General features: G+C 42.3%; 1 protein-coding gene across 1 annotated transcript in view; it reads right to left on the bottom strand.

The window, feature by feature from the left end:
• Positions 1-27,174, bottom strand: part of CACNA2D4 (calcium voltage-gated channel auxiliary subunit alpha2delta 4) — a 177,205-nt gene that overhangs the window by 30,773 nt on the left and 119,258 nt on the right. The window contains 2 exon segments of the mRNA XM_081210589.1: positions 6,777-6,791; positions 8,443-8,504. Coding sequence (XP_081066715.1) covers positions 6,777-6,791; positions 8,443-8,504 — 77 coding nt within the window.

Raw genomic sequence — 27,174 nt, 5'->3', positions numbered from 1 at the left:
CTTACTGATTTGTCCAGTACAATTCTTCCATGTGTGTTTCCTGCCATGCGTTGAATGATCAATCTGTTGTTGGAAATTACTGGAGGAATATGTTGTGAGGGGTTGCGTAAACTGTGAGTTTTATGTTGGTTGGAAGATTTTAGCATGCTACACATTCGTTTGTTATTACCTTATCTTATGGTTATTATGGGTATGGATATTGCATGTTTATGTATTTGAATATTTCTTAATGTGAATCTTCTGAAAGTTGGTTTCTTGTCCCTGTATGTATTTAGATGTATTTGGATTTTTGGTATTGCAAACTGCTTCAAGTTCTGTGGATACTAAGGAGTCTATAAAAAGGTAAAGGTAAAGGATCCCTAACAGCTAAGTCCAGTCGCGAACGACTCTTGGGTTGCGGCGCTCATCTCACTTTACTGGCCAAGGGAGCTGGCGTTTGTCCGCAGACAGTTTTTCCGGGTCATGTGGACAGCATGACTAAGCCGCTTCTGGCGAAACCAGAGCAGCACATGGAAACGCTGTTTATAGAGGACCCAAATCAGGGGTGGGGAACCTTCAAACCAGTGAAGGAAATTTGGAACATGAATCAAGTTTTCAAAAACAAAGAAACACCCAAAACCATGCCCATCTGCCAATCAACTGATGCCACTCCAGTTGATGGGCAGGGGTGGGGGGTGGGGTTGATTCTATGTTAGCTGTTCCACTGCTATCAAACAGTATGCACAGCAGAAGCAGCAGGTTTTAGCCCTCTCTCATCAGCTGATAAGCAGGGATTAAATCCTGCTCAGTTTGGCTGCATGAATCAATTCCCCTTCTGGGAAGAGCCACATGCAACCAATGCACAGCATGGGGCTGTTTGAAAGTCCCTTTGCATGCAGCTCCACACTGTTCTTTGAACCTCCTTTGCACACTTACTGTATACAAAGAAGCAGGTTTTAACTCCTGTTCATCAGGCATAAAAAGGTAAAGGGACCCCTGACCATTAGGTCCAGTCACGGATGACTCTGAGGTCGCGGCGCTCATCTCGAGGGGGTTAAATCCTGCTCAGCTTGGCTGCATACACCAAGATCCCCTGCTGGGAATAGATGCACATGACCAAAGTGCAACATGGAGCTGTTTGACAGCCCCTTTGCAAGCAGCCCCACTCTGTTCTTTGAACCCCCAGTTTTTGAACATTTAAAGAACAGCTCAGGGCTGCTTAAAAAAGGGCTTTTAATCAGCTTATGCTGCCCTTTGAAGTCCCAACAACTGGGGCTATCACAGTGACATCAGGCTTGACAGGAGGATGGTTCTGTCAAATTGTCAAATCTGGCCAGCAGAGGTGGGGAAATAATATCTGCCTGTCAGCTACAAAAGGTTCCATATTCCTGCACTAAATAAATAGATCTGTCTTTTTCACTTTTCTATTTTATTTTTTTTAACAGAGGACTGTTATTATCTAAGATGCACAAGGGAGAAGCTGATGAAAATGTTGTCTTTTTATTAAAGAACAACAATAATTGAAGAAATCATGGAGCTTCTTAATGTGGATCAGCCATTTTTTAAAACATGCACATTAGCCCAGGAATCACATGCCTGCTCTGTGGTTAATGGAACAGATTGGGAAAATCTGTCAGTAAAAGTACTGCCAAAGGCGCCCTATTGCTGTCAATCAAACCAGCAAGTGTGAAGACACATAGATGATTGAGTGATAATCACTGTGATTTAATGGGAGAGCTCCATTTTCTTTCTTTTGACCCAATTAAGACATAGAGGAAAGGGAGTGTCTGACAGTGTCTATCTCCCCAAAGCTGCTTACTCCTCCATCAGGAGGCCAAATCCCAGTTAAAATATATTTTATTAGTAAATGAGAAGTGTTCCCCAATTTTACAGAAGGGACACCAAAAAAGAAATAGATTGAAATTTTCTTACATGAATTGCTATATAAACCAGGAACACTGAAATATCCACAGAAGTATTTATTGTTATGAGTTTGCATGGACAGGTGGAGTCCCCCAAACCCTGGGCGGCCCCTGTGTGGAGTAACTTAAGACAACGTGCTATGGGATTAAAATCGGCCACAAGTTTATTATGTTTCAGATGTGGGTAGACCTTGGCTCAGGCATTGGGCGTTTATCCCTCGGAGTCCCCCGCCGGGGATCTGGGGAACATCAGGGTTATCCAGAGTGGGGGGGGGATGGGCTGGCTCTGGAGAACATATGTTCAAGCAGAGAGAGCCCACCCCCATTATGCTGCCGTTGCAGGGGAGAGCAATGACAACCTCTAGGCGTGCGGCCAATGCCTCCCCTCAAAACAACCCCTTTAACGGGGAACCCTGGGATGCCACCGCAAAGAGAAGCTACACGCCCACCCCCATTTAGGGAAGATAGACTAAAGGATTCCGCCCAAGGCCTGATAACTGCCAAAGTTGTGACGTTTTGCTACGGGAAAGGCAAACCTGCCAATGCAGGAGAATTCCTTTCCAGACTTCCGGGTTAGCGCCTCCAGTAATGGCTGAATTCCTCTGATTGGGAGGGATTCGCTTCGTGGAAATTAGGGTCTGGCCGCCACGGCGAAGGCGGGGACCCACAAAAAATCACAGGTGGGAGAAGCCTGTGAATGTGGGATTCGGCTGGCACCTTTTGCGCCTCCCCTACTCGCGGGGAAACCCGGTTTCGGGGATCCGGAGTGACGTGGGGTGAGTGGCGCGGTGCTTCGAATTGACTGCTTCTTTCACGGAGTGAAGCCGCATTGCTGTTGCCGGAGAGTGCTGACTTTTTCCTGTGGACAATTTGATTTTAAAACAACTACCCGTGAGTAGAACGAAAAATTGGATTTTTAAATGTCTTAATTTGGTATCGAAACGGGGAGGTTTCAAACAGGAAGTCCGCCTTCCCCTTTTGTAAATAGACCGAAGCAAAAAGGCTGCAAGCTAAAGTCTTGGAAAGCTTTTCATAAAGGATTAAACTTCCATCGGCTAAAATCATCAAACCCCCCTTGGAAGCAGGAGGAGAGGGGGGAATTTTTAGACCGTGTAAGCCTGCAGGAGAGAGTGAAGAAAGTCAAATTACCACCGCTCTGAACCTGGAAACGGGCTGCTAGTAAGACTGAAGTTTTGGATATGCTCATTAACTGTGAATAGATCGTTTGTTGACAGTAAGTTAAAGAGGAGAAATACATTGTTTCCATTGTCTCCTTCTGCGTTTAAAAAGGAGTAAATGTAATTGAAAATTGAAACTATCTTTATTGTTTGAACTGTGCTTAAAAGGATTGATACAAATAGAAACTGTTTCCCCCTAGAGGAAGCCTTTGAAATTGTTACATGAGCTGAGCTGGGGGAATTTCCAGCTGTAAGACGAGACTGTGAGAATCTGGGATTGACCTTGGACTGTTAAGAATGTTGACAGAAGAAGCCTTAGTGGTTGCATTATGTAAGATTAATGACTCACTGGAACAGCTCCATAGGAAGATAAAAATTGATAACTTGGAACAAAAAGTGACTAACTTGGGACAAAAAGTGAATATTAATACAGAAACTATTCAGGAATCAATACAGGGATCTACTTTGACATGGCAAATTGAGGAGAAGGCGGGGGAGAAAGTTGTCAGAGCCCCAGCCTCGCGGATGCAATTTGATGACTATAAGTTGATGCCTTTTATGACTGAATTTAGAGAAAACCAGACTGAGGATTGGAGCCCCGCTTGGACTGGAGAAGGAAAGTTGGATAGATCCCTTCATGCAGGGATTTATTGACCTTTGGGACCTGGACTTGGGTCAGGAGGAGACTGGAGTTGTGGGGACCGCCAGACTTGGAGGAACTTTGAAATACGACTGGAAATATCTTGTGAACTTTACTCTTGACTATGGAGATTTGGCTGATTTGTCGAGAAGGAATAAAAACATTGTTAGGTGGGAATTTCCCCGAGATCTACTTTTCAGCATCAAAGGAAGGAAAATAAGAACAAGATCAGGAGAAGACAAAGTAAAGTGCATGTATAAACATGAAGAAGACTTGCAGAAGGGACTTGGAAAAGAGTTAAGAGCCTCGGACAGAAGATCGCCAGGTTGATGGACTATATGGAATTGACGGAAAGGACTGGCAGAATCCGAGACCAGGGAGAAGAGACGGTGGAAGAATATTGGGAAAGGTTTAAAATCTATATATGGAAATAATGTAAAATTAATGAGTGTAAGAAAAATGTTGGAAGGAAATTATATGGCTTTAGTAGAAATGTTTTAAGGAATTAAGCATAAATAAGTATTATAGTTTTAATGGAAAATAAGGTTAAAATATGTTAAGATAATCATATGACAGAAAACAGAGAAAGATGGAAAGGATTTGCTGAAATAATTAATAGAAATGGAATACAAAAAGGGAGGTGAGAGGAGGTCGATGAAACAAGGGAATGAAAGAGGATATTGAGATCGTATGATGTGTGTTTTTTGAACTGTTTTTGTTTTTGTTTTGTTTAATGTGTTAATGCTGTGTTGTGTATTGTTTATATACTGTATTGTATGTTTTTTCTTCTTTTTCTTCTTTTTTTTCTTTGCTTTTCTTCTTTTTGTAAGGTTTAAAAGTAATAAATATTTTTTTTTAAAAAAAAGAGAATTCCTTTCCAGCCCTTCAACAGCAACCTTGACGTAGCAGCGCCCGCGTACCTGTGGAGAAAAGGTTAACCTGCAAAAGAAGTCTTAACTGAGGGTGGGTATGGTGGGAGAAGCTCTGGAGCCAACTGACGATTCCCAAGTAAGATCCTCCCCCTATTGTGTGGGCAGGGTGGTCCCTCCCCCTACCTGGCCTGATCACCTTGGCAATGCCTCCCCAGGCCGTATTGGGCAACTGGCTGAGGTAGGCTGAGACCTCCAGGTATCCCACCTGGGGAAGGCGAAGCCAAGCCTGTGCTAATGGTGCCGCATAGGGTCCAGGGGGCTGCTTGTGACCACGCAAAGGGTGCCCCCCATTTAATGTGGGGAGCGGTCATTGTGGCTGCCAGGCTCCCCTAAATTTGTGGATCCAGTAGGTGTTAAAATTTAAGCAAGCCTTAGGAAGTTAAACTGGATGCCAGACTCCTAATTCCTGGACCCATCGTCTTGTGCTTAGGAGATTGCCTGGGAGATGGGCCATTAAGAAAACAAAGGAAGGGTAATGGGCCCTTAAGAAAGCCAAGGAGGGGGGGCTCTATGCCAGATGGCAAATGGGTGGAGGTCATCCTCCAACTCTGAGATAGTTAGAAGAACAAAAGCCAGAGTTTAGAGTTGGTTGTGATGTGACCTAGAGGAAAAAAGGCTGCAGGCTGGTAAGGCAGAAAGCTGGAGCGAGAGTCACAGCACAATGGTTGATTTCTGTTGGAATCCAAGGCAGCAGCTATGAGAGAAACAAGACCTTTTGGGAGGTGTTAATGCTGTGAACCCCTCCATCTTAGGTTCACGTTGTGTATATGTGTAAAAAACCATGGTGCCTCATTTCCAAAAGGAAACATGGGTAAGCACCTGGAACCTCGGTAAGCACCTGGGACCTCGCACCGCTTGGAGATTGAGGTGTTGCGCAGCTCTATTGTAGAAGCCTGGGAGAGGGTAGAAGTAGCAACCCCTTAAAAAAAAAAGCAGGCTATTTAAAGGTGGGGAAAAAAGCCCTGTCAGCTCTGGTTCATTGTGCCTGTGGCAAAGATTCTGCCATATGTTTCTATTAAATATAGACATTTTCTTAATTTGTACTGGATAAAATAAGCTGTCATCCTGACTGTAACTTTCTTTATTGCCTTGTCATTGTGCATTAGAGCAAGAGGTTATGGCACCCTGACAGCTAATTTGAGATGTAGATTCAACTCAGCACCAACTGAATCCCATTCTTTGATTAAGCTGCACAATCCTGTCAGACAGGAATGCAAATATTTCCTGGAGACAAGAACTGATTGTGATAATCAGATTCCCACTAGTCTGTTTACCCTTCCAGGGCCCACCTGCATATTAATTAAGCTGGTAGGCTGTAGAAATTCCATTAAATGCTTCTGATTGGCTTTGCATCATATGGAGTATCATATCTATCACAAAGACAAAATAATGTCTTTTTTTTCCATATTAAGAAAATAGGTGTAGGCTGACATCCTAAAAGGGAGGCAGGGGTTGGGGTGGGCAAATTCTTTTTCATGTAAAAAAAATCTTCTCCACCTGGTCTTCTGGAAGCAATGTCTACTCTCCATAGGCAACTAAGCTGATTAGTTGTGCCCCAGCCTCCACTGGCACAAAAAAGCAACCAGATGGAATACATTCTGGAGAAACAGATCGGTATTCTGTTCTTAGAAGCCATGTCTTAGAAAGTGGGCTAAATCCCTAGCTCTGGAAAGATCAAACTTCACCTGATGATGCAGCAAGGCTAGTAACTATTGTGAACTTATTTGCAAAGTTGTTTAGAAGTTGCACAGGACTGAATCGGACCGTGAGCTCAGCTGCATCAGAATCAAAGCTTTGTAACTCTAGCTGTTGCTCTAGGGCTGCTGGGGTGGAAAAGCTTAAATGTACTTATTCATGAAATATGTTAAAGCTCATCAGCCTCTGATGACTTCATAGGTATCAAGCCATTTCTGAACCTTCAAACTTTTCCCATTATATGACTCAGACTCTTTAGTGTTTCTTGGCAACTTGCTTTGGTTTGTCTGCAATATTTAGGTACTCTACATATAAATGTATTCAACCCAACTCCTGACACACAAATGACACATGACTATCAACGTTTTATGAAGCACACACAGGAAGGGGCTTCTGGGAAATCTCTTGACCTTCAGAGCTCCTTACTTACATCAGTGTCATTGGGCTGGAAGATGGTAAATGGAACCATTGACACGCAGATCATTGCAGAACATGGAAGGGAAGTGGAAAGAGGAGACAAAATGTCCATTAGTAACTCCTTATTGAACCATTATTGACTGCCAGTGAACCAAGAGAAGGCTTCTTACACATGAATGGGTGCTGGAAACAGAGCCAGAAATGTGAGCAAGTTTCTTTTCAGCACCCTCAATCATCACTTTCTCATTCCCAGCTAAACTTTGTATAGCGTATAATAATGTATAACTGCACACATGTAAGGAGGCTGATAATGCCAAGTTCTTAAACTGAACTACTTATTTATGACACTTCCCCCTCTGGGAAGGAAGTTTTAGCCTCCATTTATTCTCAACTAGACAGTCATCTTTTGGGCCGGGGGGTGGGGTGGATCTAGTTCTCAATGTGCACCTTTCCCTCAAATGTCTGTGATTATGGGATGAATGTGCTTGTTGTGGTGGTTAATTTAATTTTTCCTGCATTCACCTTAAGGTCCCAGGGTGGGTTACAACAACCTAAAATACAACATTAAAAACAGTTTAAAATGACTTACAATCACAAACATGGGGTGGGTCCTAAAAATATACATCTCAGGTGTCAAATGCCAGTGTAAAAAAGGGAGTTCCACAACAGGGACTGCCACAAAGAATGTCCTTTCCCAGGCTACCACCATTCCAAGCTTCTGGGGCAACGAAACTATCAAGAGGGGCCCCTCTTCCTATCTTAACACCCAATAGGATCTATAGGAAAGGAAGCAGTCTTCAGGTATTTGGGGATTTAAACACTGGTGTGGGCACGTTAAATTAAGCCCTGAAGTGAAATGGCAGCAAATGCAACCAGTAGTACAGAAAGCGCTTACAACCACAGTACTATTAGACTGTATCAACAACACCCTTTCAAATTCAGCCTTAAGAAAATAGTTTGAGGCAGAACGAATGGCCATCTAGATTAGGGGTAGACAACCTAAGGCCTGGGGGCCGGATGCGGCCCAATCACCTTCTAAATCCGGCCCGCAGACAGTACGGGAATCAGCATGTTTTTACATGAGTAGAATGTGTCCTTTTATTTAAAATGCATCTCTGGGTTATTTGTGGGGCCTGCCTGGTGTTTTTGCATGAGTAGAATGTGTGCTTTTATTTAAAATGCATCTCTAGGTTATTTGTGGGGCATAGGAATTTGTTCATTTCCCCCTCCAAAATATAGTCCGACCCCCCCATGGTGGACCGGCCCACGGCTGAAAAAGGTTGCTGACCCCTGATCTAGATTAAGCAGAGACAGCATGACGGAGTGCAGTGCAATCAGGATGGTAGAGGGGAGTCAGTAAACTTTCTGACTAAAACGAAACAAGATTTTGAAGGGCTGAATCGGTACAAACATAATTCCACAATTAAATGTGTCAGCTGCAGTGGATTTAATGCTATGCCAGGCTTGTGACGTCCTGTTAACATGACGTTCTGAGAACAGACTGGCAGCTGATGCAGCATTGAAGTTGTCAAAGGATTAGCAAAACGTGTCATTTAAAAACTAATCTATTGCACCAATCTGTTTAATACACATTTTACAAAGGATTTTGTGGAAATGCGGCAAGTAAAACATCACCATATATCACCTTCTGCTTTTGCACTATACTTCAGCATTCTTACCTGCTGTGTAGCCATCCAAAACTTACGCTGAAGAAATTCTAGTTTAATTTGCACACCCACAGCTATGGGGAAACAAAACAAGGAGGTTGGGGGCGGGGAGAGAGAGAGAGAGAGAGAGATGTTAGGGAAAGAAACTAAATATTTCCAAGCAGTCACCAGAAGAAATCACACCATTTCCAAGTGTAAATGACAGGTAAATGCTGAGTCAGAACATAAAGTGAGAGTCAGGGGTTTAACAAGGTGATGTAAAAGGAAGCATCAACTGCTGTGCTGAAGTACAGACACCTGCCTCCCACTAAACACTACCAAGATACAACAGGCTGCCAAATCACTTTCCCCTTTGGTTGCTGCAGATTATAAAAGCCATCTGATATAATCATGATTCAAAAGTGTAGTATAGGAAGACTCTTAGGCTGCAAACAGAAAATACAGTAATTCTTAAAGAGAGCTGAAAGTGGCAGGAGACAGGTATTGCTTCCCAAGTTCTCTACATGTGTTTTGTTTGTTCCAAAGAAGCCTTTAGTCCAAAGGCTTTTGGAAAATGTATAAAAACTCTGCAAAATCTTTTTACCAGAGGCAAAAGTACACAGTAGGAGCAGTGCTTGCATTTTCAAATTACCTTCAGTTCTTGGAGCGGGGAATCTTTCTCATCTGTTGTCTGCCTAAAGTCATCTCGTGTGTTCATGGCAGAGGTAAGATCTGAAACTGAGATCTTGGTTCACAGATAAGTCCCCTGGCCTTCATGCCACACTAGCCTCTTTACTCTTGGAATCTGATGCTGGAATGCAGCTTTGAAAGCGTGAAAACCATAGAGGAAAGAGTTCTGTTCTATGCGTACATTGAACCTGGCAGCCAGCATCAGGGGCAGAGTACATCATTTTTGCTCTTGGAGCCATGGTGTCAGTGTCCTTCATGTCATGTTTCTACTGCTGGTACATCTTAGAGCATTCTTATAATAAAACGAATCTGACTGTTGTGGAATAAGGAAGGGAATTATTTCCTACAGCTGCCTTCTCCCTGAATTCCGGAACATGCACAACCAGACAAGACACAAGATTCATCTGGGTCCAAGTTGTAAAGATGTAATGGAAGTAGAAAAGATGAGACTGAATTTTTCTCTGGCATTATTGGCTAAATATTCATTGAGTTACCCTGAAGAGACAGCAGTGAGGATCTTTACAGAATAATAAAAGGCAGGTTTCAGCCTGAGTGCTAAGCAGGAGCCAGCAAAGAAACACCAGAAGCCTGGCCCCATGGGAAAGAATTGAGGAGCCTGGCTGGAGGTGAGAATAACCATGAGACATACTCTCCTGTCACTTTTACAGTGCAAATCTATACATTCTGTGTTTCCTCAAAACACAAGAAGATAGAGAACTCCTTTGTACCTAATTCCTCAAATTGTCCACTTAACTCAGAACTGTCTACTCTGACTAGTAGTGAATCTCCATGTTATCATGGATCAAGATTGTACCTGTTCCTTATTTTTTTAATTGAAGTTTTTTTGTGGCAATTCTTGTAATAATACAAATAAAATGACATTAAAATAAAAGAATAAAATAAAAGGGAGATTTAAAATACAGAAGGGCGAAGTAGGTTGAGGTGTTTTGACCATTTAAACTGGAAAGGCATCCACAGCAGTGACCAGAGGAGGAATGACCACTGAGAGGAGCACAGATAGAAGAAATACCATGGGGCATCTGCAGCAGCACAACCCGATGTCTTCATAATTAATTTTTATAATGAAATATTTTTAGATTGTGTGATTATTTGACTGATTATTTGATTGTTGTTAGCCGCCCTGAGCCCGGCTTTGGCTGGGGAGGGCGGGATATAAATAAAATTTATTATTATTATTATTATTATTATTCATCTGCCCCAGCTGCAACAAAACACGTCTCTCCCATATGGATCTCTACAGCCACAGCAGGCAATGTAAGCCTCCAATAGTTTGACTTCATCCCCAAAAGTGCACTCCTACATTGTCTTCTGAAACAGACGGATGCCAACAACAATTCTACTACTATAGATCCATCCTCAGGGATCTATCATACCCCCAGTGGGCCTTATTCCCAGGTAAATATGCACAGGACTGCAGCCTATGTCACTCCTGTGCCATTTCTCTTTTTTGACCCAGCATTGGTGAGGTGGATTGCAAAGGCGAAAAAGGTAAGAAAAAAAGACAACCCAGTCTAAAATTATCAGCAGTTGCTATGCTGGAGGGGTAGGATTTATTTATCCCCACTCTTTAATGGAGTGGGCTCACGTAACTTTTTCAGTAGTACAGTAAGGAAGCTATCAAGTCTAAAAAAAGTAAAATTAAAATAAAACATTAACTTTAAAAATAGGCTTCAAGATGGCACAGGTATTTTGGTACAGGAAGGAGTATATTATTCACCAGCGAAATCGTAGAAACAATAGGTGCATGCAACACAGCAAAAATATTCAAAACAGCAGTGCTTATTGCTGTGGAGTTGCTTGTAAAAGGAATAATTACATTTCTCCAGGACCTGGTTCTAAACATTTTGAGGGCTGGGATACTGCAATCACTACCACCCTCCTCCTCCAATTTTACTTGTTCCTGAGCACTTACCCATGAAAAACCCATATTATTTGGTAAGGACCTGCAACTAATATCCCTCTGGTGCTATTTGATGGGAAAACATCATAGGCTGTAAATGACGTTGTTTGCAGATTTGGTTTAAAAGACATTCTGCCTTTGTACACAGGGTAAATTCCCTGTTATCCCTTGAAACCATTCAAGTGAGAACCATTTCCTTTATCACAACTAGATCATATCACTGGCCTGCAGCTTTCTTACAACTCTTGAGTGGATAATGCCAGAACAACAAACCTTGGAAGAACATGAAAGTACTAAGCATTTCATGTTTTCACCAGAAGAAATCTAAATCCTGGCAGATTGTGCAAAGGGAATGAAAAACATGGCAAAGAAGAATCTGTTTTCCATTCGTCCTACAGAATACACAAGTAAATCCCACTGCATTTAGTAATTAGCAGGAGGGTCAATACAATACAGTTATGTCAAAAGTGAAGATTACTAAGTAGTTAATATGCTTCATATCAGCAAATGGAGAAGGTAGATAAATGGTGTGGGCGGGGGAAACAGGGGTGTTTGTGTGCGAGTGGAGTGGGAGTAGGAAGCAAGCCAAAGTTCAGGGCTAGCCATGTAGTACATTCTTGTACAGCAATTTGTACTCAAGCTACAGATACCAGATATGGCACTTGTCACTGTTCGGGCTGCATGCATTTATGCATAGGGTGCATGTGTAAGAGCATAGGAAAAACCATGCTGAATCACAGTGACAAACCAAATGCCAGTGAGAAACCTGCAAGCCAAAGCTGAGTGCAACAGCATTCTCCCCACCTGTGATTCCCAGCAATTGGTATTCAATGGCCTATAACAGTAAGCTTCCCTTGGATTAAAAAGCAACTTACCATGTGGAAAGGAAGGCAGGAAGAAAGGAAGGTGTTCAAGAACACAGCGAAAAGCCCCTTTCAGTACACCAAAGTAGCTACATGGATCCTAACCTATATTATACTGTATTAGTTCTCTATCACTTGCAGCTTGTCCTTCAAAAACATGCAGAAATGGAAGGGACACATCTTCTTTCCTAATCACAATTTTACGTAATTTAAAAGGGACACATCACGTAATTTAAAAGGGTATCTCCACCCAGGTAGAAATGTTTGTGAGAGAAGCCAGATATAGAAGGCCTCAGACCAGGGATATCCTGCTAGCAGCTTGTGGGCCACATCAACCCCCAAAAGCAGTTTGGAACTTGACAGCCCTATGTAACTTAAATGACGACACGGGGTAACATTTGCCAAGGGTTGTAAGGAAAATGTTTTCAAAAGGTGTGAGTCTGAGAAATTGACATTTAAGTTCTCTGACTCACATTTTCTGAATTTATTTCAATAAATGCTTCAGTAAAACATCTGCCCATATGTATTTATTGAATAGCAAGATTAACATATGAGAAACGTGGGCAGGTAGGATATGGCCTTTTCCATTGTGGCATGACAACTGTAGAACGCCTGTTCAGAGGAGATGCCAACTGTCTCCATCACTGCCCAGAATCTGTCAGGCACCAAAGAATGTGCATTTCAGTTGGCCTTGGGGGTATATTGATTTATCTATGTAAATATAAAAGCTTGTTAGCCTAGCATCAATGCTTATGACCAAGAAGGAGGGTCACCACTCCTAGATCTTTCTTTGGTGGCAGAGTAAACCAATAATTTTGGAAAGGGAGATTTCATTACATGTCCCCTAATCTGAGTAGGTTTCAGTTGGGACATTTTGAAACATAGTAGGCTAATGGGAGCCAGTTCTTGGAACCACCTTCACATACAATGGTTTTGTAATCTTGGACCCTATTACTGCAACCCATTTTTTCATGCCATCAGGATCTTGACCATTGTCTCACTGGTTTCAGACTACAGGAAGGAAGGAAGGAAGGAAGGAAGGAAGGAAGGAAGGAAGGAAGGAAGGAAGGAAGGAAGGAAGGAAGTTGTGCAGTTCCATCTCTGAGACAGAGACAGAGACAGAGACAGAGACAGAAAGATGGCTCCTTTGCACCATAATGGCTAAGAAAACTGGTCCCAGTTAACTGACAATGATAACACATACAAATCCCTCAAAATCTGAACCCATTATGCCTTCTCGAAGGACTGCAAAAAATAGTTACTTAGCCTGGCTTTTAATAGCCAGTGCTAAGCCTATTCACACTGCACATAGTTAAACTTCAGAATTTGCTGCCACAAGATATAAAAATGGCCTCCAGTATGAATGGCTTTGAAAAGGGATTAGATAAATTCCTGAAGACTAAGGCTATCAATTACTACTAGACATGATGACTATGCATGACCTCCAGTATTAAAGGTATTAGACCTCTGAAGCAGTGTTCTAGTTGCTGGGGATCATGGGGAGGAGAGTGCTGTTGTGCTATTGTCCTACCTGTGGAACCACAGATATCTGGTTGCGCACTGTTAAAATGATGTTGGACTGAAAAGAAGTGGTTTTGGTATAAGGTTAATAAGAATAGGTAAATATAGATAGTTATACGGATGAAAATGTATAGTTATAATAGGTTAAGTATAGAGCAAAGTTAAATGAAAGAGGGTAAGGATTTGCTGAAAAGACTTGGAAAACGGGAATACAAAAGGGGAGATGTGAGGAGGTCAAGGAAATAAGCAAATGAGATCAAAGATGCTGAAAAATGGATTTATTCTTTTTTAAAAATATCCTTTTCTTCTTTTTTTCCTATTTCTTTTCCTTATTTCTAGGTTGCCTTTTTGTCAACTTTCTTGTTAGCTTGCGTTTGTTAGTTTTTGTTTGTTTTTTCTTTATGTGTAATTTTTTGTATAATCTCAATAAATATTCTTTAAAAAAAAAATTCATTGGGTGTTCTGTATTGTATTGTTACCCATCGTGAACCTTGGGATGCAGCAGGATAAAAACTGAACTTAATGAAGTCTTGCTGCAGAATGTTTTTCTAATTTTACTAAGCGTGGCAGACCCGAGACAACTCTTTGAAAATAGTTTTCACTTTGTCCATGCTGCAACTTTATTCCTTTCTACCTGGTTCAATACACTCCTGTCTCCATTATTCTGACATGGCAGTTGGTTTGCCTTTTAAAAAGGGCATCATTTCATAAAGGAGGACCTGAGAGTAACCAGAAAGAGACCTCTTTTGATCTATTTTATCCTTTTAGTAAGTGAAAAATGTCTGCCCATCAAGTGCTTGTCCTATTGTTGCTGAAAGTCTGAGAGCCATTATACTTAAAAAGTAACTTCAGAACAGTCTAAAAATAATTAAAAATGGAAGTAAAGCAAGTACAATCTAAAAAAAAGGAGAGGTGGCATTGGAGGAAATGCAGTTAGAGCAGATAGGATGAAGGGTAATTCTTGCTGGACTAAGCTTTGGGAAGGGAAATTGAGGGCAGAAGAAAGATGTTTGACAGAAATGAACATTTGCAGGAAACAAAAAAGGACATAATATGAAAGTTTTCATAGAGGTAGCTGAGCAGGTTCTCCTGGACTGATACCCAATCTACCCATTATGCAGACTGAGGTGACTGACTAGGTATGGAGGAATTATAGCAGGGTGTTTGTACAGGAATCACATTTCTTCATATTGTGTCGCTCAGCTCTCAGTCTCATCCCTATCTAGGGATGCTGGGGATTGAACCCAGAGCCTTTTGCATCCAAACAGATGCTCTACCACTGAGCTATGACCCTGCCACCATAGGCTACTTTTTCTGCCAAGCTGTTGTAGCTGCTAGCTCTTTATCCAGAGTCAAGTTTCAGTCCATCTTGGAGACAAGATGTATTTTCTCCTTTCTGCTTTCCAGGTTGCCAAAGAGCCTGGGTGCTGCCTTCCACTCTGGCCCCTTAACCCCCTACTCTGTGCCTATTCCAAACCCTATTGAAAAACTAGCAGGCAGGCAGCCAACTCCTTCACTTTTCACTGTGTTTTTTATTATGCACAATTAGTCTCCTTTCTTCCCCTTACCTCCTGCTGCTTCATAACAAGGGGAAGAAAGGAAGGAGGATGCTTAAATCCCTCCTGATTATCTGCTCCTGCTTCTCAAAAAGGGGTGAAGGGAGTTCAAGCAATACAAAAGCACCTGCTGTTTCCCAAGGAGAAGATGAGGGTAATTCTGAGCTTTCAAGCTCCTGACAGACTCTAAGACTGTAGATGTTTTGAGAGTAGGTTCTGCTTGCTTGTCTGGGTCGGCTCCTTCTCACTGGGTGAGCCTGTGTGTCTGAATGTGCATGCATGCTCCCCCCCTCTCTGTGTGTGTGCACTGCTGCTGTCATCACAGATGTACCCCCAGCTGTCACTCCACCCTGCTCCGTCTCTTCCTCTCTCTTTCTCTCGTCCCTCTCCTCCCCACTTGGCGCTTTCTCGATTATTCAGCTGACTGCCGTCCCTATTGCACACAGCTATCTCCCCTTTACTCCACTGCTGCACTTCCGATGGTTCCAGAGTCTTGGCATCATGCAGGGAGAAGGGGGATGATGCCGAGCGGCGCTTTACGAGCGCTTGCCTGCCTGCCTGCACATCGCTTGCACAGAAACGTTGGGATACCCACAACAGGGTTTGGCAACTCTAAAGAGACTCCATCCCAGCCAGCAGAGAACTGTAAGTAGCGGATCTTGTCTCTGTGGTACCATCTGACTGCTGGGAAAATTGCTTCCACTTGTCTGCCCTTTGCCATTCTGTCCAGAGGGTATTCACTGATTTAGGGAGGGATTTACGAGGCTGATGGATCAATCTCTCTCACTTTCTGTGTGCATGAAAAGGCAATTCTGAGGGAGAACACAAATGACCAAAGCCACGGGCCAGTCGTTTGATTGCCAGAGTGGCAGGTGATGATGAGTCCAGTGCGGATAGTTGTGGGTAATCAAAGTCAGATGCAGAGGGCTGAAAGAAATAGTGCCTGCCAGCCAGTGATAAGGCATAACGCTTCCTCAGTGGCAAAGATAGTTATAGCCTCAGAGAATAGGCACTGTGAGGGTCAGTAGTTTGGATCACCGTTGCTTATGCCTACCCCATCCCCCTGAATACTGGATCTTCTTGCATCCCCAATCGAGAACAATTTCATATGGAAACTTGCCCAGAAATAGAGGGGTGGAGGGAGGAGAGAAGTACCACTTTAACTAGTGACAGTTTTATAGGCACAATTTCTAGACTGAGTTGGTTCTTTAAAAGAAAGAAAGAAAGCTGGGCAAAACGAAGATACGGACAAGGAATATGAAGGAAGAAAAAACGAGTATGTTTGTGGACTAAGAGCTTGTCCATAGAAAGTTCAGATGCCAGCAAAGAAGATTTTAATGTGATAAGGCACTTTCTCTTGGATTTGTTTTTTTGTGCCCCTGTTCCACTGATGCACCGCATGAGAATCATGCTACAAAACATGAACCCAGAGATGCCGTACTGCAAGAAGAGCCAAAAATAGTTGTCTCATCCCTTCCCCCCTCCCACTGCTGCCCTGGAGGCTGGTCCCAGAGATCAGTGAACCTTTGTGAAGGTGTCATGCTGGTGGAAGCAGGCGGAGGAAAAGGGCACAGGCTACCTTTTTGTAGTTTTTGATACATAGGAAGGATTTACGCAGAAGAAAGCAGGCGGCACTGAGAAGAAAAGCAGGGAGAAAAGGGGGGGAGGGGAGGGCTTTCTAATCATGTCCTTTGTGTGTGTCCGCCCCCCCCTCTCTCTCTCTGTGTGTGTGTGTGTGTGTGCAAACAAGATCAGAGAAATGTGTGTGCTGAATGAGACAGAGTGCACACATGCATCTCTTATTCACAGCAGCCTGCCACAATGCATCCATTTCATTGCCTGTCTTTTTATTTTAAAATTAAAGTAGGAATTGCTTGAACCTCAGCTGATTTCTAGACCTACTTACCATGCAGGGTATGGAAATGTTGTTCTATGGTATTGCAGTTTGCCATAATAAATAATAATAATAATAATAATAATAATAATAATAATAATAATAATAATAATAATAATGATGTTTTAGACCCTCACCCACTGAGAGCCTCATTTTATCTATCTATCTATCTATCTATCTATCTATCTATCTATCTATCTATCTATCTATCTATCTATCTATCAGAACAACCCTGTTAGGTAGGCCAGTATTATGATAGCCATGTTATGTGAGGGGGAAGATAAGGTTAAGAGATAGTGGCCTCTTTTAATGGGCTCATATTTCAGATTGAAACGGGGGTTTCCAAGTTTACATATTACCCTCTTCACCACCAGTGAAAGGCTGGAAAGTCAATAGTGGTTGGAGCCAGAGCCAATTAATTCTAGTCTTGTCTCCATCTTTCTTTCTGCTGAGTTTATCGAGGGCAACACTGAGATTAAGGAGGAGGCAGCCAATAGGAAATGCTACCCACTGGATTGGTTTTAAGTAAAAAGGCAAGTGGTTGAGGGCAGACTAAGGTTGGTGGGGCACTACCCTGTTTGCCAGGGTAGTACCCTGTTTGCCACAAGGGACAAGCCCCTCCATTGTTTACCATGCCACCTTTCAAAAATCTGGATCTGAACTTTCCCCATACTTTGAGAGAGTTCTGGTAATGGGTTCTGTCCCGTTTTAGTCATAAATCTAGTCGCAAACAGGGTCAGTATATCTTACACTCAAATAATTATCTGCAACTTGTGAATTTCAGGAAAAAAACTTAGGAGTTGGTTCAAAGCTGGGGAAGGTGCTGTTATACAATAGAAAGGGGGATACTTTGCGCACTTTAGAACACATGTCACAAAGGTCAGAAAACTAGGGGCTCCTCCTCTTTTGTCAGCTGAGGTCATTCTAGAAGCAAAGACCACTTGGCTGCTAGGGTCCATTTTGTAAGACTGGATTGTTCTGCAGCTGCCGAGAACAAACAATGTTTGCTAGTGGATTATTTCAAGTGAGTGAAGGGCCCGAGGGAATTGTATCCCAGATTGACATTATTGCAGACACTATAAGCAGTCACCATTCTACCCAAGGCAGTTAAAATAAATCCAGATAAAGGATCTGCATGGAGGAAAGCCCAAACAATTTGGTCTTCTCCTAGTAGCATACACTCACTTTCACTCTGAAAACTGCCTGCCTACTAGTGCACTGAATTAGGATTTATGATTCCTTAATAATAAGATGTCTCCCTTTCAGTATTTCAAACCTCCATTAAGTTATTTTCTAAGCCTTCTGCAGCACTCAGATACTGTGGTAGGAGGTGTGAACATGTCAAAACTCAAACATGGAATGGTGGGTGATGTCTAGATGAAAGCATATGGTATATGATGACAGTACTGAGGGAAGAGAGGAAGTCAGTTATCGCATGTGTGAAGATGTAATAACCACATCAGCACCAAGCAGCCCCTCTGTTCCCTGAAGGCTAACATAAATGAGGCCCTCTTCTGCTTATTTTGGTACCAGGGTGCAAATTCTTTTCCTGGGTACAATTTGTCCTGCTACAGTCTCTCCACTGGAGCCAGAGTCCTAAATTGCCCTCAGTAGCACCCACCAGAAACTTAGTGGTGAAGAAATAACTCCACCTGCAGCCATTTACAGCAAAATCCTACACATGTTTACTCAGAAGTAGTTGAGTTCCCAAGTAAGTGTGTACAGGATTGCAGCCTAAGTCTCTTAAAAGTAGACAAATCCTTCAGGACTGGCAAAGTGGGAGCATCCACAAGCACTTTATATACTTCAATCTTGTGGAGTCTCAAAATATGAGACCTGGATACCTTGGCCAGTTCACAAAGCATTAGGAATATAGGATACTGCCTTACATTGAGTCTAACCATTGGTCCATCTAGCAAAGTGCTGTCTGCACTGACTGGCAGTAGTTCTCCAGCATTTCAGGCAGGGAGCTCCCGCAGCAATATGTAGAGATGCTGGGAGTTGAACCCAGGGGTATTTTCCATGCAAATCATGCACCACTGAGTCATGGCACTTCCCCTGAAGGCATGGGCTGTGAGGAAAGAGGATCCATTCTGATGAGCCATATGGCAGCATTTCAAAGCACTTCCCACTTCCCTGATGGTCTCTTAATTGTCCTTCTGAAGCAGTTGGCTTTAGTGTGTATCACATGGGTTCTGCACGGGCATCTCAAGGAACACTCTGGGGGACTAGAATGTCCCCTGTGGAACCTGCTGGAGATGCTTAAGGCTTCTTCCGAGTTGTGGCATGCAGTGTGCTTATACCACAGCGGTTAATCAAGTGAAGCAAATTCATGAAGCTAATTGAGGCAGAAAGAGGAATAAGCAAAAGTCCTTTTCAGAGTTCAGTATAAATATAGTGCAATTTAAGGAGGAGGGTGAGCCTTCCTCTGGGAACTTTGCTAGCAGCTGTAAATGCAGATTTCAAAAACCCCTTAGGAATGAAAAGTGGCTGCCATATTATTGTTGACATCTTTTGCTATTCCATATCTTGATTTCTGTGGTGATGACTTTATGCGCAAAAGCCCCCACAAAACACAGAGGCAGCTATCCAGTTTCTAACAGACTTCAAGTCTGAAGTGTGGCCCTTCACTATTCGCTCACTCTTCCCAAACTGCCTTTCTCCTTGGCTGGCAAAATGGCTCACAGCTTTTCATATGATGATAACTCTGATCAGATGGGAGACAGCTGCCCCTCAAATATGCAGAAGCCATGTATCCTTTTAATGATGCACTTCTGTTTACAGGGATATTTAAATTGCAACTCTGTCACTGGAAAATGTTATGTTTAACACACACCCCTGCTAGCACACTCACCAGATTTATGAATGCTTTGTAGAACACAACTGTTTCCCACCCACCGCACCAATATCTGCACCATTTTAGAGTGTTTAATTATCAAGAATTTAATTGTTCCCACATGGCCTCACTCAAATGTGTGAGCTTTTATCTCTTTTTCAAAAAGGTGAATACCAGTCCTTCCTCATAGCACTACCATTTTGTGGCCATTTGCTTTTAAAAAATTGATTATATTTATTTTCATGGGAGGCTGATGCTATCTTTCTCCAGTGCTATGATTCTGTGTTGACTGGGATTCCCTTCCTTCCCTCCCCCAAAATCTTCCTGGCAGCAAGTCTTCTGACTATGCATGATGTAGGATTAGTGACTAGCACTTTGGTATCATGATGTTTATGCACATACTGAGGACAATTTTGTTTAAAAAAGCTTTATGTGACCCAATCACTTATCAAATATTAAGTTTAGATCTGTAGAAATTGTTGTATTGTTTTTAGACTCTGTAGGAATTGTTGTATTGCTTTAGAGTTTGTGGAAATGGTTTTATTGGGGTTTTTTTAGAACTAGCAGGTTTTGTATGTGTTGCATTTCATTTTTATCTTGTTGTATGCCACTTTGATGACTTCAGGCTGTGAAGCAGTTCATGAAGTTGTAAAATAAATAAATAAATCTAATACACGTTTTGGAAAGTTGTTTGTTTGTATCTGGACACCTGTCAAGATATCACAACCAAATTTTGCATGGTAGTTCCTGAGACCAAGGAGAAGGTTTTCTTCTATGTTTGGATACAATTGGATCAAGATGTCAGACTGAATTTTTCAGAACTGCATTATTTTAACCACCAGTTTAAGAACTGCTATGATTGTTTGCTTTCTTGGAGTTCCCAAGGTACAATATATGAGGTTGCAGGTAATAAATAATGGCCTATCACGTGACTGTTTCGGGGTAGGGGCTAGAGATAATACAGCACTATGGAAAAACTCTAAAGGTTTTTGTGGCCTATTGCATCATGCTTTGTGCTGTTTTAAACTAGCATAAACAATAGGCTGTACACATCAACAGTTTTCTTGTGATTGCACAGCATGTGTTCTGTAGTCTAAAGGTAGATAAGTGCTTTGTTTGGGAGAATGAAAATGGATTGGTGTGAAAAAACTAAAATGTCACAATAATAGTTTGTTTGGTGCAAGAAAGTGGTCAAAATATTTCAAGAATCCATGTAAATAGACGTGAGAAATTTGAAAGAATATGGATATATTTAATGCTCTTTTGTTTAAGGATAAGTGGATTCCTCATAAGTACTATGTCATATTTCAGAATGGCTGCCCGAGTTTCAAATCAGAATTCAGAAGCAATGCAGTAAGAATATTTGTTGGGAATGGGGGTTGGAAGTCTTGTTTTTCCTAAGGCTCATATTGGGTCACCATCACTTTCTGATTCATATTCCCTTTCTTGCTGTGATGACTTATGGTGCATAATAAATATTCATTTGTTCTCTGATTTAAAAACCACACTTTCATATCTACCACAGAAAGGGTCCACACATAGCCACATGCCATTTCTACTCCTATCTATGCCATCTCATTCTGCCATCTATGACTTTCTGTTCTGCACAGCAGTCAGTGTTCTTTATGTATTGCACCGCACACTGGAGATATGCTAGCATGAAATGCCACATGCATAATGGGAACAGGTTATATGAAGCTTTTCTGACTCTGGAATTGCTTGGCCCCCTGTATGATTTAATAAGAACAGGCAGGTGTTGTCATGGAAATCTGCTTATTTGCCTCCAAGCTCAGACACAGTGCCAGAAGTCGCAGCAGGAGTTTTCTAAACAACAAATGTGCCACAGGGTAAAGGTGTGGTCTAGTAGACTGAACACCAGGCAACAAAAATGAAGGGCTAAAGCATTTTAATCTAAAATCTTATATCAAAGTTGAAGCCCAGATTTAGACACTGCTTGAACCGCCTCTCCCTTTTCTCACATTGCTCCTTCTTTAAATCTCTCCTTGTCTTCATGAACAATAAGTGTACTCCTGATGCACATTTGAAGACCAATTTCCTGCAATGCGCCCCGTGGCAGACCTACCACCACCATCTGGATGCAGTCTCAGTGGGGCAGGTGTAGCATGCCTTGTCAAAGGAACCCAAAATTCCTATCCCCAGGGGGTTGGACTAGATGACCCTTGGTGTACCTCCAATCCTACAATTTCTGTACTCCCACACACTGGCTATGTTACTTACACAGTTACTTAAAGAAAACTCTTGAATTGCAGCTAGTGCAAGTCCTATAAGCTGGGGTCATATTACTTTTTATATTCTATGCAGTCAAGAGCAAAAGACTGTGATAAATAAATGTTGAATTGTAGCAGTACAAGTGAGACTGAAATTTTCATCCACTTGTCAGTTCTAACATTCCCACTCAATTTGGGAGCTGAAAAAAATTCTGCAAAGTCATGGAATAAGATGGGCTGAAGTCATGGCACAGAAATCTCCCTGTCTTCCCCTACTCCACCTCAGACATCCAGCCAAAAAACAGAACATCAAATTTTAAACACTTGTTGGTCCAAAAAATGTTTCATCTCACTTGCTTTACATTGCTCAAATAATTTTATTTAAAATAGAAAGCACCAGTAAATGCTAGACCATTACTTTCAGAGTTCCTGAGGCTTATTTCTTCTCATAGGTGTCATAATCTAAAAGCCACAATTAAAAGTCATTTCACCACATTCTTCCTATTCCCCCCACCCCATTTTTGTTACACACAGCATTAAACTAAAGAAAAGCCTCTTAGCATTTGCAGAGCTGAGAATTTAGTACAATTATGTGGGGAAATGATATAACCAGAGCTAGGGTTCCCAAGCGACAGCCCTTTCTCCTAACTGCAACATGCAACGCCACCTCATCCCCCAAAGGAAGAAATGTGGGAAGGAATTGTATGTGCTCAAAGTCTCCCAAATAAATTCACAGGCAAATATAGAGAGTGTGCTGTGCAAAGAAAGCTGATCTCTCCATCACTTCTACTGACCTCAGAATGGACACAAACCTTCTGTCAAGGGGCTAAACAAGGGGGGATTAAATCCCTGAGCCACTACTGACTACACGATTAACCTCTGCAGAAAATTAAAGTGCCTATGGAGAAGACCTTTTCCTCTGCAGCTGAGAGAGACAAAAATTGGGATTTGGATTAAAATTGGCAAGGCTGGTGATAAGCTGCCACCCACATGCAACTGTTCCTGGCTAGAACTGAAAACGGTTTCTCCAATCTCATATGGAATCCCTCACCCTGATTCACACTGGGTATTATTTTTTTCTCCATATTAGGGATGGAGAGAATTGTATTTCTCTGCGCTGAACAGGAAGGCAAGCAGTAACTTGTCCAACTAAGCTGCCTCTGTTCTACTAAACAATATATACATGTGCTCTATGCTAGCGCTTAGAATTAGTGCTGTCCTGTTACTCTGGGTTTCAGTCACAACAGAATCTGTTATTCCCAATCTGACTCATCCACCATCCATCATAGCACATCGGATTAGTCCTTTTCCCCCTAATAGATGCTTCTTCACCATTACTCTTCAGGATCTGTGATGGCCACCATTTTGAAAAAGCCTTGGAATCTCTGTAATCGGGTTACATATGCTTCAGGTTACATACGCTTCAGGTTACAGACTCCGCCAACCCAGAAATAGTACCTTGGGTTAAGAACTTTGCTTCAGGATGAGAACAGAAATCGTGCTCCAGCAGCGGGAGGCCCCATTAGCTAAAGTGGTGCTTCAGGTTAAGAACAGTTTCAGGTTAAGAACGGACCTCCGGAATGAATTAAGTACTTAACCCGAGGTACCACTGTATCTTGAAAAAGAGTTTCAGATGACAAACAGTTGTAACCAGCCTTTTATATGCCATGGGGAGTACATTTCAGCAGGCTACTTCTTGGAGAGAGTTTAGATAACAGTGGAAACAGGGAATCCCTCCAGACTGACACTATTGTGGACTGGGATTTAAACGCATACCGGGAACTTTAGGCTATTAAAGCAATTAAGCCATTCTGTTGCCCTAGTGCAAGAAATCCACTTTTAGGGGGGCCACTAGGGGGCGCATTGGAAGATGGCCGACAATACCATCTCTCCGACCCACACGGGGTAATTAAGAGGCTGTTATGGGAGTAGGCAGCCTCCCTTGTTGCCCCAAGGAAATGGGGAACACTGCCCTTGCCTGCTGTGCCCATAAATCACCCCCTAATTCGAAAGAAGGGGGTGAGGGCCCTAGGCAGAATGCCCCCGTGTGGACCTCGGCTCTCCTGGATGCTGTCTCTGATCGCGCACTAGCTGCAGCAATTTGGAATAATTAATTACAAAAGAAGCAAATGCACATATTTCAAGTGAAGAAGGGGAGTGAAGTCTGCTAATTTAAGTGACCTCTGCGAAAGAAGATGACGGGTTGGAGAAACAGGAATATTTTACGATGAAGATACACCAAAGGCTGGGTATGTTGACAACAACGGGACTGAATGGGGGGACGGGACCTTTTTTACTTTCCTTCTATGTGATTTACAAGAACCCTTCCTCATTAGAATCGTCAGTTGAATTGACCCAAGCAGGATGATTAAGGTCTGTGTGGAGATAAACTTTAACCAAAAGTATGCTTTATGGAGATCGAGAAGCAATAAGAGCTTTTGGGAATGGCGCAGCAATTAATTCGGAGTCGCCATCTTGCCAAAGGATTTATAGCCGGGAGGAGGAACGGACTTGTTTTTAGACTGCATTCCTAGTGAATCTCCTCAGAGGTTTTGAGAAAGGAGGCAGATTGGTGAAGATTAATGACGCTAAGACTGTTTTGATGTATGGAAGTGATGTTATATGGAAAACGTCTGGATATGGCTACTGGATAAAAAAAAAAAAATCCACGCAGGATTACAAACTGTTCTAACCAGCTTGCGGAGATTATCAGAGGTCACAAAGAGAAAGGAAAAATATATGAAAATAACAACAAGAGATGTGGAAAAACAATAAGAAAGGACTAGATAGTACTGTGAACATCATGGCATGAACTTAGATGTAATTTTTAGAAGACTGTAGAAATGCTTGATATGGTGAGGATTGTCATTTCTAATTACCGTATTTTTTGCACCATAACACTCACTTTTTTCCTCCTAGAAATTAAGGGGAAATGTCTGTGCGTGTTATGGAGGAAATGCCTACGGGTGGCATGCCTACGGATTTTCCTCCCCTAAAAACTACGTGCGTGTTATGGTCGGGTGCGTGTTATAGAGCGAAAAATACGGTAAATGCCTTAGCGCAATGGTTTACTGAGCTAATGATGATGTTCATGCTTAGCATGAGCATATGGACTGTTAATTCAAAGGTAGAACGGATCAGAAACTTCCTTCCTTCAAGCATTCCCCTGGGGGCAGAACTGGGAATGCAACTCACAACAAACAGTTTCTCTGGCAGATTCTGCATCTTCATTCATTTGGAAGAACATCTGGGAATGACTTATAGCTTTCTTGAAAGCATCACAAGAGATTTTTCCATGGATTCTGGCTAGTTCATAGGTAGGTTTTGCCATCACACTCACCAACACCTGAATGGCACTGCCAGTGCCAGCACAATGCTCCTGGGGGGCCCAATTGATGGTGGGAAAGGGGAGGGGAGGAATGGTGGACTCTTCCAGGGCATGTGGACTCTTGCAGCTGCTCAAGTATACTGGGTGCTTAACACTGGGCCTGATCTCATCACTGGCTTGTTGCTTGAGTATTGCCAACAGCACTGATATAGTGCATTAAAGTGCTTCAGCTATATTTTCTCAGCAGTCTTTACAATAACCCTGTAAGGTAAACCAGTACTGTTATCCACATATTACAAATAAGGGCTGAGAAAATGGTGCCTTACTTAAGGCCACCTAGAGATTTTGAGGCTGAGGTGAGTTTTGAACTAGGGACTTCCTGGCTTGGAGCTCATATTAAGTGGCCCCTTTCCAAAAATAGGAAGGTAACATTTATTTATTTAAAAGTCTAGTCTCCTTTCCAATACCTCAGTCTTGGGACACTTTACAATTTAATGAGCGTTAATACACTTTGTTTAAGGATATTTTTTTCAGAGTAGCCTGGTTTTATAAGAATGCTTATTAGTTATAAATTGCCTCAAGCCTGAAGGACAGGAAAGGAAGCTAGACATTAAAGCTTATCAGTTTTTATTTAAATACCTATTAGCTTTAAATTGTAAACTGCCCAAAGCCTGAGGGACAAGTGAGGCGGCTGAACCTTAAATAGTCCCCCCAAATAGCTCATATTAAGCAATACTAGTGGGTACTACATTATGTTGCTTTGCCTATTCATGAGGTATTACACCTCTCATTGTAACAGGTTAGGGTAAGACCACATGAATGGAATTGCCTTGCCCAGAAACAAGGTAATCAAAGTATTTCAGTGATGCTTTTCAAAATACAAGCCAAGCAGCAACTTCACAGAGCCAAGTATTATGGAAAACAAATTCTGAATTAGCACTAGAACTGTCACGGCAACAGCTACGCTTCTCCAGCAAGCAACTGATGCAACTAAGCCAGGCCTGCACAACTTATGATCCACCATGCCAAATGGAACCCACCATTCATGTACCCTTTAATATGAGATGATGTACTTAGGGTTGCTGTACCCCAGCCCCCCAAATCTGGAAAGCCTAACTTGCACATTATGCAAACTGCTAGCTAATTATGCAAATCTAGCACATTCACTTAGCATTTTCCTCTAACAGTTGTGCATTTGCTCCTGGCACATACCGCAAAAACTGGGGAAGTTGGCTCATGCCACGAAAGAGTGGTCTTTCTCATTTGTTCTGCCTTCATTTCCTTTCTGAGTCTGAGAGCCCAACAAATTCTGCTGGGGACAGACATGGCAGGCTTGTGCGTCCTACTGTCTCCTGCTTCTGCTGCTTCAACAGTACATGCACCTGCTCCTCAGTCATGCAAAAGGAGAAAATGTGACCATTTTAGCTTATTCACTGCCCTCCTAAATCATGACCCTTCTGCAGTTGTGCACCAAAAACAAAGCCATCTCTCTTTAGGAACCATCCAGACTTCCTTTTGTGCCACATTTCTAAGCACAGGTCCACTTTTTAAAGCTCTATGTCAGTGCGTGTGGTTTTTTTTGGGGGGGGGGAGCACTTTCCCTGTAAAAACCCACTCTTTACTGCTAAATCGGAACAAACAGCAATCCACAGATAACCTGAACTGCCATTTGTTCTGATTCAGAGTTAAATGGCAAGTTTTCCTGGGGAAAGCAATGGGTCGGGGGGGAGTGCTCAGATATGAAGCTTTAAAGAACAAACCTGTACCTAGAAAGTGTGGGGCAAAAACTAAGTGTGGATGAGCCCTGTGTTTGTAAAGCATAGCCTTGGTCAGGAGGAAATGTGATGGCTTCATAATTAGCAGAGTAAAAAGTCAGTTGTAATTGCATACACCTGTAGTACGGAGTAACAGATTTCAGTCAGCCTTCA

The sequence above is a fragment of the Podarcis bocagei genome (assembly GCF_964188305.1).
Source record: "Podarcis bocagei genome assembly, chromosome: 10".
Classification (NCBI taxonomy): domain Eukaryota; kingdom Metazoa; phylum Chordata; class Lepidosauria; order Squamata; family Lacertidae; genus Podarcis; species Podarcis bocagei.
This window is presented reverse-complemented; position numbering and strand designations above follow the sequence as displayed.